Raw genomic sequence first — 15372 nt, 5'->3', positions numbered from 1 at the left:
TGCAAATATTTTAAATTGACAACATTTCAAAGAGTGTTGTGTGTGTAAGTTTTACAACTAACTCTACGATGCTATATGGCCTATCTTGGAAACTGAATGGAATCAAGCATTCTAAAATCCTAAAGCATCGCACAAACGTAAGGCATTCTGTTATTCATTAAAATCAGTTTTAGTTTGAGGATCTTTGGCAGACGGCAGCAGGATTTTGAGATACTATGAAATAATTAGAGACACCCTAGGATACTGTGAAATCATGATTGAGGTGAAATCATGATCGAGGTTGCACTAAATTGGCTTCAATAGCCACACATAATAGAAATGATTTGGACAACAGATAATGTCATTTTAAAATGATTATATTAGAGATGCTAGATGCCTCCCCCGGATGTGGGCATTGCCCAGGGGTCCATTCTGGGCCTGTCCCTTCACCATCCCCTCAGGCAACCTCACCTACTGCAGACTTCAGATATCACCTCTTCATGCCCACAAAGTACCCACTGACATGCTCACCCTTCATCATTTTCCCTGTCTTTCCCTTACATCATAGAGGCCCCTCTGGCATTTCAAACTTAAAATGGTCAAAAACCCAATTCATTATCTATTCCACCTTTCCTCTTGTGTAATCCTTCCTTCCCTTCCTCCTCTTTTGCTCCCACAGTTAACTGCAGCGTCCACCACATCTAGAAACCTCAGCATCATCTTCAATTCTGCCTAATACATAAAACTAGACTCTGGATCCTTAAGAGGAGACTCTCAAATGGACCTCTTCTTTATTTGCTCACTCTCTCAAGATCTCTTTAAAATCAAGACAAAACAAAATACACCTCAGGTGATACTGAGATTCTCTTCTTTCAAAGTCTAAAGAGTAGTCCAATCTCCTTAGCATGGTCCTGCAACACCCAGCTCCTGCCATTCTAGTTTCATCTCCCACACAGACCTTTGCCACCTGCCTGCCACCCTCACTAGCCAACCTGCTCTTCCTTAAACCCGTGGGCAACCTCATGCTTCTCAACCTTCGTTTATTCCCTGTGCTTTCTCCACCATCATCACAGAGCAGTTTCTGAACATGCTGTCTCAGGGACTTTGCAGATGCTGTTCCCTTCTATCTGAAATGCTCTTCCCTGACTGCAAATTCTATTCATCCTTAGAGTCTAAGCATGAGCTGGACATATTCACTGGGGAGCTTTTCGCAATTCCCCCATTTCCTTTTTCCAAGCCCCAGAATACCTCTCCTTCATACAAACGTCTATTATCACTCTCATCACACTCATATTTCTATATCCTCAGTTGACAGTGGGCCACTGCTGGCAGAGATGTCTTTTTCCTGTGGATTGCCAGAACTCAATGTCATCACATAATAGATGCTCAATCAACGTGAGATGACTGACTACCATGACTACCAATAAATGCCAGGCTTTATATATGCTCATTAAAAAATGTAATGACTGGGCTTCCCTGGTGGCACAGTGGTTGAGAGTCCGCCTGCCGATGCAGGGGACACGGGTTCGTGCCCTGGTCCGGGAAGATCCCACATGCCGCAGAGTGGCTGGGCCCGTGAGCCATGGCCGCTGAGCCTGCGCGTCTGGAGCCTGTGCTCCGCAATGGGAGAGGCCACAACAGTGAGAGGCCTGCGTACCGCAAAAAAAAAAAAAAAACAGAGAGACTTCATCAACCCTCCACAAAACGTCTAGCCTGTGGCCACCACCTGCTTTCTATGGCTGGAGGGGAAGAGGGTCAGGAATAAGGACAGCTTGACGCAGTGGGCATGGAGCCCTGTGTGTATAGGGTGGAAGTGGCTGTCTGATGAAGGCCCTGGGGTTCTATGCTAGACACTTCCCAGTCCCCTCTCTTTTCCCCATCCAAGGAAATTAGGACCAGTGCAGCTTGGTCTTAACTTAACTGCACTTAACTTGGGTTAAGTGAGGCAAGTCCCAGGGTTAATTCAGTCAGATGTCCTGCCAAGGGGTAAGCACACAGGGAAATAGGCCTCCAGGTAGCTGCAAAGGCTAGGACATGGGGCTACCATGCAAGAAATCCCAATAAGCCATCGTGCCCCTCCTGAAACCCCAGTGATACAGAGAAAGGGATGGAACAGAGAAGGGAGAAAAAGGCAAATGAAGACTAGAGATGAGTCAGACACGTAAAGAGAAGGATTTATAAGGTACAGAAGACCAAAGAAGTTCTCTGGATGCTTATTTTTCGAAGACAATAATAAGCGAAAACGCATGACATAATTTACTTCTCAAAAGAGTACTGGTAAAGAAAAGCAATAACAAACCTAGTTCATTTTCCAATTATTTGGAATTTTAACAAATGGGAGTTTACTCTATTAAAATTCCATATCCACAAGTGAGTTTTCAGAAAAAGTAGAACTTTTTGATGGTGTTCCTATATCTATAAATATGAATGATGCAGATTTTGGGTCCTATGATATCAGATGACAAGATTCAGCCCAAGCTTCAGCTCTTGCTAATTAAACAAATCAATTAAGAGACTGCAGTTGCAACTGTGTAGCTGCTGTTCTATAGTAGCAATAACAACCCCAGGGGGAGGTCTTTTACTACATTAAAATGCTATCCTCCACAACTCCATCTGATATTATTAGAAACAGTTATTTGTGTCTTGCTGTCATATTAGTAGCAAAGGCAAATTATGGAAATATGCAGACCAGAATGGTCCCAGTATGAGATCAGGTTGGGTTTTCAGCCTCCAAGGGAACAATTGCTGAAATTCCGAAGCTCCCCAAAGTTCTTTAATGGAACTGATAAATCTATCAGCACAGCATCCATTTAGAAACTAGGTAAGGGTCACGTATTTACATACTTTCCTGCTAAGCTGATACAATTCAACTAGATGAATTATCATATTAAGTTTACCCTCCTGAGTTAAACTGATGGAGTTCAAAATTGTTTTCGATGGTTGTCATTAATCGCTGTTACTTCGTGAATGCTTACTTTGAAATCTTATTGTGCTAGTGTAACAAGGGTCATATTAATACCATTCTTCATGGTAAATCTTTGTAAAACATGTTTATTCTACAGATATTGTTACTCAAGCTTTCAAGGCTAATGAGAAATAAAGTATATTTATTATCAATAAAAACTTAATTTAAAATGTACAATTTGAGATTTAAACTAGCTTTAAGAACTTTAGCATGATTTGGTTTCATTAAGATCTCTGGCTAAGCTTCAAAGACGTATAATTTGATAGTTCCTCAAGAGTCCTTGGGTAAATGCCAAAAGCACAGCTATGAAGAAGCTGCTCAATGTAGTCGAAGCTTATTCTCTCTTTCGGGCAATATGTATTGATTTCACATGAAAAAAAAATTCCGCCTTACTGAGATATATGTTTGTCTTAATATTACGGCGTTTTAAAGATAATGGAACTTTAAAAAATTAAATATAAACAATGATTGCAATACAAGATTTGGAATAAAACAGTAACTTCTGCATTCTTCAAGTCGTAACAAAATATTCTTCCTTATTGTGAAGCACATTTCAAGTAAGGAAGTAGGGTTACATAAAATACTGGACCTTTTCTACTTCTCTGTGAGCTTATACTATCTGACATACACAAACTCACAGCTTCACCAAAAAACATGCAAACAAAACAAACCCAGACAATTTACTATTTGAAATAGGCACAGATATCCTGGAAAAGTTCTGGGGTATGTAGCTCTACCAACTAAGTGTATACTGTGAACTAAATGTTTGTGCCCCCCCCAAATTCATACGTTGAACTACAATCCCCAATATGACGGTATCTGGAGGTGCCACCTTTGGGAGGTAATTAGGCTTGGATGAGGCCATGAGTGAGGCCTGGCAGGAGAGAGGCAAATGACGAGGCCCTGACGCCTGTGCCCAACACGTTTGAAGAAGAGCAACAAGGTCGGCTGAGTTGATGTGTATTTTAGAAGGATCACTTTAACTGCTATATTAATGATAAAGCAGGGAGCAGGGGTGGAGGTGGGAAGACTGGCTGCTGCAAGAATCTGGACAGGAGACGACGAAGACTCTGGTCAGGATGGGGGCGCAGTGGGAGTGGTGGATGAAAGAGGGGAATCAAGGAAAAGACAAGGTTTTAGCTTAAGTTGCCATTTTCTGAGACAGGAAAAACTGCCTGGAGAAACTTTATGTTGGTTTGGTTTCTTTGCAGGTTGTGGCTATCAAGAACTCAGTTTTCAGTATCTGAGCCCTGAGAAATCTATTGGAATCCAAGGAGAGATATCAAGCAGCAGAGACAGCATAAGTGCCCTTTCTAGCATGAGCACAGAGGTACAGAAAAACCTTCATGTAATATAATTCCAGGTAGTTGTGAGAAAGAATGACATGGATCTTTATGTAATGACTTAGAAAGATATCCACAATTTATTCTTGCATGAAAAGATGTATAAATCTATTTCTGGAAGCATATGTCTACTGTTAAAAACTTAAATACCTCTAGGGAATAAAATGAATACTTCCGTGATGTTTAATTTTATGTGTCAACTTGGCTAGGCAACAGTATTCAAATATTTGGCCAAACATTATTCTAGATGCTTCTACGAAGGTATTTTTTTTAGATGAGATTAACACTTAAATCAGTAGACTTTGAGTAAAGCAGATGACCCTCTAATAATATCGGTGGGCTCATTCACTCAGTTGAAGAAAAAGGATTGACCTCCCAAGCAAGAGGGAATCCTTCAAGCACACTGACTTTGGACTTGAACTGCAACTCTTCCCTGGTCTACCCTGCAGGTTTGGGACTTGCATCCACAATCATGTGAACCAATTGCTTAAAATCAATCACTCAATCAATCAATCTCTCTCTCTGTAATATATAAAAATATAATACACACACACATCGTGTTGGTTCTGTTTCTTTGGAGAAACCTAATACAATTTCTTATAAAATGCATTTAAATAATATTTAAATTTTCTAATTAAAAAAATAAGCATGTGTAGTACTTATTAATCAGAAAAACAAGAATAACCACAAGGAGCAATACTTAAAAGTTTACATCACGTCAGGCAGGTGCCTATACAAATACTTTAATATGTAAACTTTACTACACCTCTATACATATACAAAGCACACAGTAAATGCACCTTAGTACTAATATCCTTCCTATCTCAATAGCTGCAAAATCACTCTTCTTTTGCTCTAAGCCACAGGTCTGTCCTCTGATATTCTCAACACACGGACCTAACAGAAATACCCAGTGTGAATTTATAACCTGAACAAGGCACCCAAAGGACATGAACAGACATTTTACAGATTATAAATGATACCTAGCAAGTGAATACATGGAGAAATATTCAAATATAATACCAATAAGCAGAGAAATGCTAATTAAAACAATAAGGTACCTTTTCCAACAAATTATTTTGAAAATTATACTACTACTAATATGATCATTATAAACCTATAAGTAAAAATAATAACTATAAATTAAATTTATTTTCACTAGGTAGAGTTAAATAATTTTGAAATTATGATTCAATTTCATTAGAAATGTGGACTCCAAAGCACCTAACAAAAAAAGCTAGAAGGAAAACTGAGCAAAAACAAAACAAAACATATACAGAACAGAACAGCAAGGTCACGATTTTCTTTGTTTTTTGGCCATGCCGCACATCTTGTGGGATCTTAGTTCCCTGAACAGGGATGGCACCCCGGCCCTCGGCAGTGAGAGCACAGAGTCTTAACCATTGGACCACCAGGGAATTCCCAAGGTCACTATTTTCAAAAGCATCTTTTTAAAATATGTTCTTATTTTTATTAAAAATGGGGAGAAAGTCCCCAGTGAAAAAAGGACTTAAAAGACTCAACAAACTACAGATAATTTAAAAAACCATTTTGTCTCTCATAAGAAATAGCTAAAATTACTCTATCATGGAATCTTTTCCCACACGTTAAAGAACCCATTTCTTATACAAAGACATCTCACTTAACAGCAAAACAAACCCATGATGAAGCCAAGTTCAAACCCATGGGCTATAACTACTAGTCAATCACTTTTTCTCTCTGTAAATTAAGAGAATATAAAAAATAATAATTCTTTCATACTTACCACGGTACCAAGAAACTGAATGCTCATGTTGCCACCTGCTTCTCGAGAAAGACACTGGGGGAAAAAAAAGAGAGGTATAAAATGAATTTTCATCCATACAAAAACATGTACATGAATGTTCATAGCAGCATTATTCCTAATAGCTGAATAACCCAAATGTCCATCAACTGATAAATGGATAAACAAAATATGGCATATTCATACAATGGAATATTATTTCGCCATAAAAAGGAATGAAGTACTGATACATGCTACAACAGAAGTCAGTCACAAAGGAGCACATATTATATGATTCCATTTAACATGAAATGTCCAGAAGAGGCAAATCCACAGGGACAGGAAGTAGACTGCTGCAGTTTGGCTCTTCTTAGCAGGAAAACTCTCAGCAACCTGGAAGACTTCCAGGTTGTCAATAACTCCTCAGGCCCCAGCTAGCACAGGCTACAGGTATTATCTTAGTCTGCTGCCTAAGAATATACCATATATCACATCTTTTCACCAGTATAGATTACTTTATATCACTTTGTCAAAGAAAGGACTAGAAGAATTTTCTGATGACCCAAAGAGTTAGGGGGAATAAAAATCGAAAGTTGGAGCTTCATGGGCCTGTTGGCAATTAAGGAATGGAAGTAATGAAGGTGGAAATAAACTCTGGTGTGTCCTACTAAAAAAAGGAACATGTTCCTAACTCTAGAGCAGGAGGCCGGGTGGGAGAGACTGCCAATGCCAAGTTCAGAACGGTTAGAAAAGGTAGTGGATTCCACGGATGCTTTTTTTTTTTACTTTTGGCTGGTTGGGTCTTCATTGCTGCGCGCGGCTTTCTCTAGTTGCAGCGAGTGGGGGCTACTCTTCATTGTGGTGCGCGGGATTCCCATTGCGGTGACTTCGCTTGTTGTGGATCCTGGGCTCTAGGTGCGTGGGCTTCAGTAGTTGTGGCACACGGGCTCAGTAGCTGTGCCTCACGGGCTCTAGAGCGCAGGCTCAGTAGTTGTGGCGCATGGCCTTAGTTGCTCCACGGCATGTGGGATCTTCCCGGACGGACCAGGGCTCGAACCCATGTCCCCGGCATTGATATGTGAAGTCCCGCATTTTTTTTTAATACATGTTACATTTTTTTATTTTTGTTTTTTAATTTTATTTATTTATTTGGCTGCGTCGGGTCTTAGTTGCAGCATGTGGGATCTTAGTTGCCCGACCAGGGCTCGAACCCGAGTTCCCTGCATTGGCAGGCGGATTGTTAACCACTGAGCCACCATGGAAGCCCTATTCTTGATTTTTTGAGGACCCTCCATACTGTTTTCCATAGCAGGTGCACCATTTTGTAATTCTACCAAAAGGGCACACAGGTTCCAGTTTTTCCACATTCTCACCAACACTTGTTATTTTCTGTTTTTTTTTTATAGTATCCATCCTAACGGGTATGAGGTGATATCTCACTGTGGTTTTGACTTGCACTTCTCTTTCGATTACTGATGTCAAGCATCTTTTCATATGCCTGCTGCTCATTTGTATATCATCATTGGAGAAATGTCTATTCAAGGCCTTTGTCCACTTTTTAATCAGGTTATTTAATTTTTTGTTGTTAAGGTACAAGAGTTCTTTATATATTCTGGATATTAACCCCTTATTAGATGTATGACTTCCAAATATTTCTCCCTTTTCACAGGATGCCTCTTCACTCTGTTGTGTCTTTTGATACACAAAGTTTTTAAGTTTGATGTAGTCCAATTTGTCTATGTTTGCTTTTGTGCCTATGATTTTGGTGTTATATCCAAGAAATCACTGTCAAGTCCAAAGTCATGAAGCTTTTTGCTTACATTTTCTTTTAGAAGTTTTATAGTTTTAGGTGTTATGTTTAGGTCTTTAATCCACTTTGAGTTAATTTTTGTATCTAGTTTAAGATAAGGGTCCAACTTTAACCTTTTGTATGTGGCAGACCCATGCTTAAAGAGAAAATCTACATGAATATGACTATCAAATTTATGTTTTCAACTCCCATTTGTCTTCTGAGTTCAAGAATCATATAGTCAACTGTTAACTGGACATCAACACCTGGATATCTAATGCACATATTAAACCTACCAAGTCCAAACAGAATTCTTGATCTGCCTCCCCAAATCCGCTTCTCCCCTAGCCTTCCCAACTCCGTAAATAGTACCATCATTCACTCACCTTTAATTCTTTAACTTCCTTCATACCCAGTATCTAATCTACCTGCCAATCTTTTCTGCCTTCCCTCAAAAATATATGTCAAGTTGTTAGGGGAACCACTGACCAAAACCCCCTGCCCTGGCCAGGCAAGATAGTAACCACTTGCATGAGTTATCTTACAACAGAAGGTCCTGGTAAGAAACATGGAACTGACAAGCTACCACCAACCAGAAGAATTCAGGAAAGGTCAAAAGGAGAGAGGAGACACCAGTCCCTATGTTCTACCAACCTCCCAGAATCCTCCTCGCTGGAATCCATCTTGGCTGAGCGATGCGCGCCACCAGAAAGGACCCTGAGTCCGAATGTTTGGCCAGAGAGAACCCAGAAACTAACCCCATGTCCATAAAACCCGAGAACGTGAGCCACGTGGCAGAGCAGTTCTCCTGGGTTCCCTCACGCTGCTGCTCTCCTCCCCCAGGCGCCCCTTCCCCATAAAGTCTCTTGCTTTGTCAGCACGTGTGTCTCCTCGGATAATTCATTTCCGAGTGTTAGACCAGAGCCCACTCTCGGGCCCTGGAAGGGGTCCCCTTCCTACAACAAAATTAGTTCACTTCAAGCCATCTCCATTGCTACCATCTTAGTCTAAGCCAAGGGTTGGCAATTTTTTTTCCCCAAAGGGCCAGATTTTGCTAGATTCTTCTCTTGATATTTGCCTTTAGCATAACATATTGTAGTTTAATCATTTCCAGTTGAAGGTTGAGTGGAAGATCCTCAATTGCACAGTTATACAGATTTTGAAATATGGAAATTTCTTTTGCTTTTGTAAAAATGCTGCTGGAACTGTAGTCTACTTCTTGCTTTAATCTTTTGACAGCCTAGGAAGTATAAAAAGCAGCTTGCCATTAGTTGTGACTCAAACATTATTTGTCAAAATGACTTTACCACAGTATTCATCTTGCATGTAAATGCTGTTTTGCCTTGCAATTTCCGGTTGTCTTCATTAAGAAACATTATCAAGTTTGCGATACAAACTAATTTTCAAAGCCATTCAATGTTTGACGTTCCATTAATAGTGGTTGAGGACAGTTCTTTTTTGTTCAGAAAAATTTCAATCTTGGTCCTGCGTCAAAAAAACCTCAACAAACTCCTAAGCTACTGAACTGCTGTGTGACAGGGGCAAATCAGGGCATTAAGCTTCTATGTACAATAACAACTCCAAAAGCAGCCACGGACAGATGAAAATGAATAAATGCAACTGTGTTCTGGTAAAACTCCATTTACGGACCTGAAATTTGAATCTCATATACTTTTCATGTGTCATGAAACATTCTTCTTCTTTTAATTTTTTCCAACCATTTAAAATGTAATGCTTGCAAACTTTAAAAAACCAGTCAACTTGTGAGCAGTACAAAGACTGGCAGTGGGCTGGGTCTGGCTAGCTCCTCGTCTAAACCATCATCAGCACCTCTCGTGTGGATGACTGCAATGATCATACAAGTGACTTCCCTGTCTCCACCACTAGTCCCCTGTGGTCCATCCCTCCTCACAGCAGTAATTTTAAATCACATCATACCATTCTTCTACTCTAACCCTTCAAAAGCTTCGCAATAGGAATCGAATAAAAACCAAATTCCCTGGCCTACGAAGACCCCACATGACCTGGTCCCGGCCTATCTTTGTCCACTCAAGGAGACACTGGCCTTCCTCCTGGCTTCCACACAAACCAAACGTGTTCCTGTCTCAGGGCCTTTGCACGTGCCATTCCTTCTACTTGGGACTTTCCTCCCCCAGATTATTGCATGGCTTCCTCCTACTCCTCACAGGTTGCAACTCAATGTTAAGTATTCAGAGAGGACTTCCTAACCCTACCTAAAGCTACTTCCTCCTAATTGCCTTCTATGAATTATCCTGTTAAATTACCTTTTTAACGTGGTCACGTGTTTGGTATCTACATCCCCCTGCTGCAGTGTAAGTCTTGGTCACTGCTGTATCTCCAGAGTCTAGAACACTGCCTAGGTCGTATCAGAATTGCCTTCTATGTAAGAGACGTTAAAAAAATGTAACAGTTCCTTTTCCTTACCCTACGTGGGTTGGACTGATTCCCAGGCAAACAGAAGTAATTTTGCAATATGTAAAATGGAAACAGGTTTAGAAACTTTTTTTTCACATTAAAGATACAATTAAAGTGTAACAATGAATACGGAAACCATAGATATAAGTACCAATAAGTTACCCTTAACTTTGCATTCAGTTTAAAGCAGGTTAAAATTACGTACATAATGAGTATCAGATATTCCCCCACCACAGCTACCGCAGTCTGTATATGTGCACTGAAAGAAAGAAAGAACCCAAACCTGACATATCTCAGCAATAAGGATTGATGTAGTAGAAAACAGGGAAATAAGATGTCATTCAAAACTGGAATTTACTTCTACACAGGAAACAGGAATACACACTTTTCCCACAGTCTAGGATTAAGACAATTCAGTTTTAGAATCCACGAAGAACAAAGTACTCAATGCCTACAATGAATCTGAGGTATGCCAAAACCAAATACGAACTGGCCCCTTGATAAGCTAATAGAAAAAAGTAAAATAAAATAAAAATTAAAACTTTCATCTTCATGAAACATATTCTGTCCTAAAATATTTTACCCCCTATTCTAAGTGGCACTTCACAGCTAAATTAAAACGTCCTTCTTTTCTTATTCTGATAGTCTGCTCCAACATTTACAAAACATACTCCTTTTTTTCTTTCTTTAAGGAAAAAAGTACTTAGGAAGACTTTGTTAACAAAATAATTTCAACATTTGTTAGAATCAAATTCATACAAAATTAGCAAGATTGCTCACTCAAAAAAAGCAAAAACATTCACAAAATTTAAAAATGTTCCAAAAATATCTTCCTAAGATAATAAAATCAAAGGCAATTTCACCTTTAAAAGTAATCTCACTGAACAGTATGGGGAAGAAACAGTAATAGTTTTCTTTTTTCCCTCACTGATTTCCAACTTGATAATATGTTTTAAAGGCCATTACTACGGGATTTGTCTTATCGGACTGCAGTGCAGCTGCTTGTATTATTTTCCATGTTTTCCATAATCAGTGTTTATACTATTCAAAATCCTCTTCTTCTGGCAGCTACTAAAACATAATTTTCTAGTTAACAGAGAGTAGAGGAGAAAAAGTATGTGTGTGTGGGGAGGGGATACAGAAAGACATTTTCCCATTATATTAAATGTTTAAAAGCAACTCCAAATCATAAAGCACATGCCACTAGAGACAAGAAAATGGCTAAGCTTCTAGACTACACTACAAAAGCAGGTAGACTTGCATCAAAATTAATATTTTAAATTATAGTTGTAAATACACCCCAGCTGTTAAACAGTGATTAAATTTTTTGAAGCATAGTGAAAGGAGTTATTTCTGTTCTACTGGTGGGCTTGTTTCTAAGATGTGTAACTGTAATTGATGTTTTCAGGAATGTGAAAAGGAGATGGTTAATAATTACTCTTTCATTTCCTACTTCATTAGAAAAAAACACCATCCTCTACTTCATCTTCTAAGTTATATATTTATATATCCTATACATCCTAAATAGATGGTTTCCTATCACATTTGATGAGTCTAGAGTAATCACATGAATATAGGACAAAACAGCTAGTTACTGCTAAGGGGGTGGAGGGGTGAGGAGAAACATCGAAAAAACATGGGATACATTTATTTGGAGACTGAAAACTAAGATGATTACTTCCAAATCCACTTTTTTTTTGTACTGGCAAAGTATAAGCAAAAATGTAAGTCGTTTCATTTAATTTTCTAATTAAAATATTATTAACATATTTATTTTAGCATCTATACACATACATTTATCAGGATTAAAACTAAAGTTTGTTCTCGGAAGTTGTGGGAGTTATTTTAATCTGAAAAAGAGAAAAAATAAAATAACATTTAAATTTAAACTTCTCTCCTGAAGTGGTGAGAAAATCCATTCATTTTCTTCAAAAACAGAAAATCAAGGTTAAATTTTTTAAATCTATTCAAATTCCGTGTGGACAAGAATTTGCAAATATATCACAGATACACATTCCATAAACATAATAACATCTCTTCTATTACATTCATGTGCTTGTGTAATATTCTATTTTACAAAGGCTCACTTGAGCATTTTAAGTTATCATGTTATATAATCTATTTAACACTGCAATCAATTCACAAGTAATCCATTTAATCTGGTATTCTGTAGTAAATAACATGAGATTCATGTGACACTATTCCAAATTTGTCTGCTTTAACACAGAAAATTAGTTCCACTTAGTTGAATATCAATGACCTATTCAATGCAGAATGCGATAGTGCTGCAATCAGCTTTGTACTGTTATTTATAATAAATTTATCTTCTCTTGAAAATATTTAAGAATATGAGAAATAAAAAGAAAAAAGCCTTCAAAGGTACATGACGAATAGCTTCACATCACACAAATGCGGAAATTGTTAGACTTCTCAAGATCTCAAGATATTTTCAAAAGTATTTAGCTACTCTTCAGGCCTGTGGACAACCTGCTGTGAGCAGGTGGAGAGAAGAAATCGTGCCACACAAAGAAACAGGCCAATAGCAGTTAGTCGGCTCTGCTTGCAAATGTTCAAACAACGTGACTATGCAAAATGAAAATCCAGCATGTAAAACACTAACGAGAAACAGTATATTAAATCCCAGCAGACAAATTACACTGTAAGAAACCGAAAACTATTTGAGTTGTTCAGAGTAAAATTAAAGAGTCTCTTCAAGGTTAAAAAAAATTTACTTCACAGGAATACAGTCGTAGGAATAATAAAAAAGTTCTATTCATCCAGCACGTTCCATAGTCAGAAGGTGCTTGGATGTGTGAAGAAAGCAGTGTTAAGAAAGCAGTGAGCTTAACACATATAGAACAGCAAAACCTTTTGTTTTGTTTCAACACTTTAGTTACATGCTCCAGAGAGGAAATCATTCCACTTTTTAAAAATAGTTCTAATTTTTGTTAAGCTTCTAAATTAAAATTTTAGAAGGTTGTCACCTAGATGAGAAATTCACCTTCTGTTTTAAAATGAATTTAATTCCTCTATTTCTAATTTTAAATAATAAAAACCAAAACTGTGGTTGACACATGGGGGGAGCCCTTTACAAAAATGTGTTTTTTCTTCTGTAAACACTGTCTGACTTACAAAAGGTTCTGTTTGTGAGCCATCTAACTAGCCACACATGGCCATTAAGAGCTCGAAATGTGACTAGTGCAACTGAGAAACTAAATTTATAATTTTATTTAATTTTAAATACAGAAGTAGTATGATATATTTTCCCTTTTAAACACAACTTCACTGCTTTAGTACATTCCACTTTAATCGTTCCATTACTTATGTTATTGCTGTCATATACGCATCAGGAGTATGTTTCATTTCCGGTATTCCACTAATAATTTGTGTTTCATGTAGAAATGCTAACATTTTGGATATAGTGGGTTAAATAAACTGGATTAGAAAAATGAACTTCACTTGTGCTTACTTTCTTAACGTGGCTACTAAGAAACTTAAACTGCAAATACGGCTCATATTAGATTTCTATTGGACAATCTGTTTCATTCCACAACTTTTTAAATTGGTAATTTGGAAATCAGAATATATCTTTCCACAAAAGAATGAGAAAAGACTGTTAGTTTCTCAGATTATACCATTAAGACATATTTAATAAGTGCCATTACTGAGGGACTCTACATATGCAATGAAAACAGTAGGAATGTGCTGGTACACAACCAACAATAAATAAATAAATAAATATAACATACTATCATTTTATTTTCCTTGAATGATAATATTTGAGGGAAAATGGTTTCACTATTAGATGAAGAAATAGATTAAAAACTTTAAAAAATTCTAAAGAAGGCCTTTTAGTATCTTCAAGAGTTTTCAAGATTTATATCCCCAGTTCTTTATTATAAATTATTTCATTTCAAAATATATGACCTCTTCCCCCAGTCAGATAAATACACCACTAGCTCTATACTTAAAGTTATTAACAATGACTAGAATTTGTGTCCAAGAGCATGATTTTCTTGAAGAGAAAAAGACGTAAAGCAGCTCACACATATACTGGAGTAAGAGATGGTGTGAAGTAGACTCAACTGAGCCGTGAATAATCAGTGCCACTGGGGGAAAGAGAGTGCAAACAAGGTGTGCACACACCTTGCAAAGGCGGAAATGAGGAACAGCCTGAGGTGCACCCTTTTCAATACCTACCAATACCTATCAATACGTGGTACTGTTAGCCTTCAGCAGCTCAGGTGCTCCCACAGCAAATGAAGGCAAGCAGGAAAGCCACGTGCTTGACTGGAAAGAGTCGTGCTACATAAGGAAGGGACTTCTGTGGGCAGGTCCTTGGGAGCCCTCTTGTCTCTTTTTGCTCTCAAAGGAGCTGCAGTGATTCTGTATCTGCAGAGATCAACCAGTCATGTTACCTAATAGAGCATGGATTTTGCGAATGTTGGAAAATCAGGAATTAAAGAGAATTGATAAAACGGCTAGGAAGGCTATCTGATGAACATAGCTTAATTTGACAACGGCTTAGAAGAAACAAAATATAAATCTTAAAATGAAAGTATAGATAAGGCAGATTTATTTCTGAGATTACAAAAATGCAAGATGACTATCCATTCATCCACCCACTCATCCATTCATCCAGTTACTGAGCTTCCACATGGGCCAGGAACTCAGCAAGACAGTGGAAATTCAAGGTCAAATAAAAACTGAAACAGGTAATTTAGATCAATTAAAAGAATTCAGTAATTTATAAAATTCATTATCCACATAATGTACATGCCAAAATACAATTTATTTTTAAAGAAATTAATGGATAATATTAAGCTCATGAAGTTTACCAATGAAAACCGGGAAAGTGAACAGACAAATGTAATCTGATTGGATAAACAGGGAGCTAATTACTAAAACAAAGGTAATGCTTCCTCCCCAAGTAATTTTGTCTAATCAGAAAAAGGTTTTAAGTGCTACTTTCCATGTAGTCACAGGGATTCAGCAATAAAACTAAATAGGAACGAAATACCCACATATCCTTAAGGTGCTAGACCAAGCCACCTACTAGGACATGCTAAGAAACTATGAAACGAGCAAGAGAATATGA

At 37.9% G+C, this 15372-nt stretch overlaps 1 protein-coding gene across 2 annotated transcripts in view; it reads right to left on the bottom strand.

The window, feature by feature from the left end:
* Positions 1 to 15372, bottom strand: part of PCCA (propionyl-CoA carboxylase subunit alpha) — a 355728-nt gene that overhangs the window by 57153 nt on the left and 283203 nt on the right. For both annotated transcript variants that reach the window (XM_059995774.1, XM_059995775.1), the window contains one exon: positions 6053 to 6106. In XM_059995774.1, coding sequence (XP_059851757.1) covers positions 6053 to 6106 — 54 coding nt within the window. The remainder of the gene's footprint in view (positions 1 to 6052; positions 6107 to 15372) is intronic.

The sequence above is a fragment of the Delphinus delphis genome, chromosome 18, assembly GCF_949987515.2.
Source record: "Delphinus delphis chromosome 18, mDelDel1.2, whole genome shotgun sequence".
Classification (NCBI taxonomy): Eukaryota; Metazoa; Chordata; class Mammalia; order Artiodactyla; family Delphinidae; genus Delphinus; species Delphinus delphis.
This window is presented reverse-complemented; position numbering and strand designations above follow the sequence as displayed.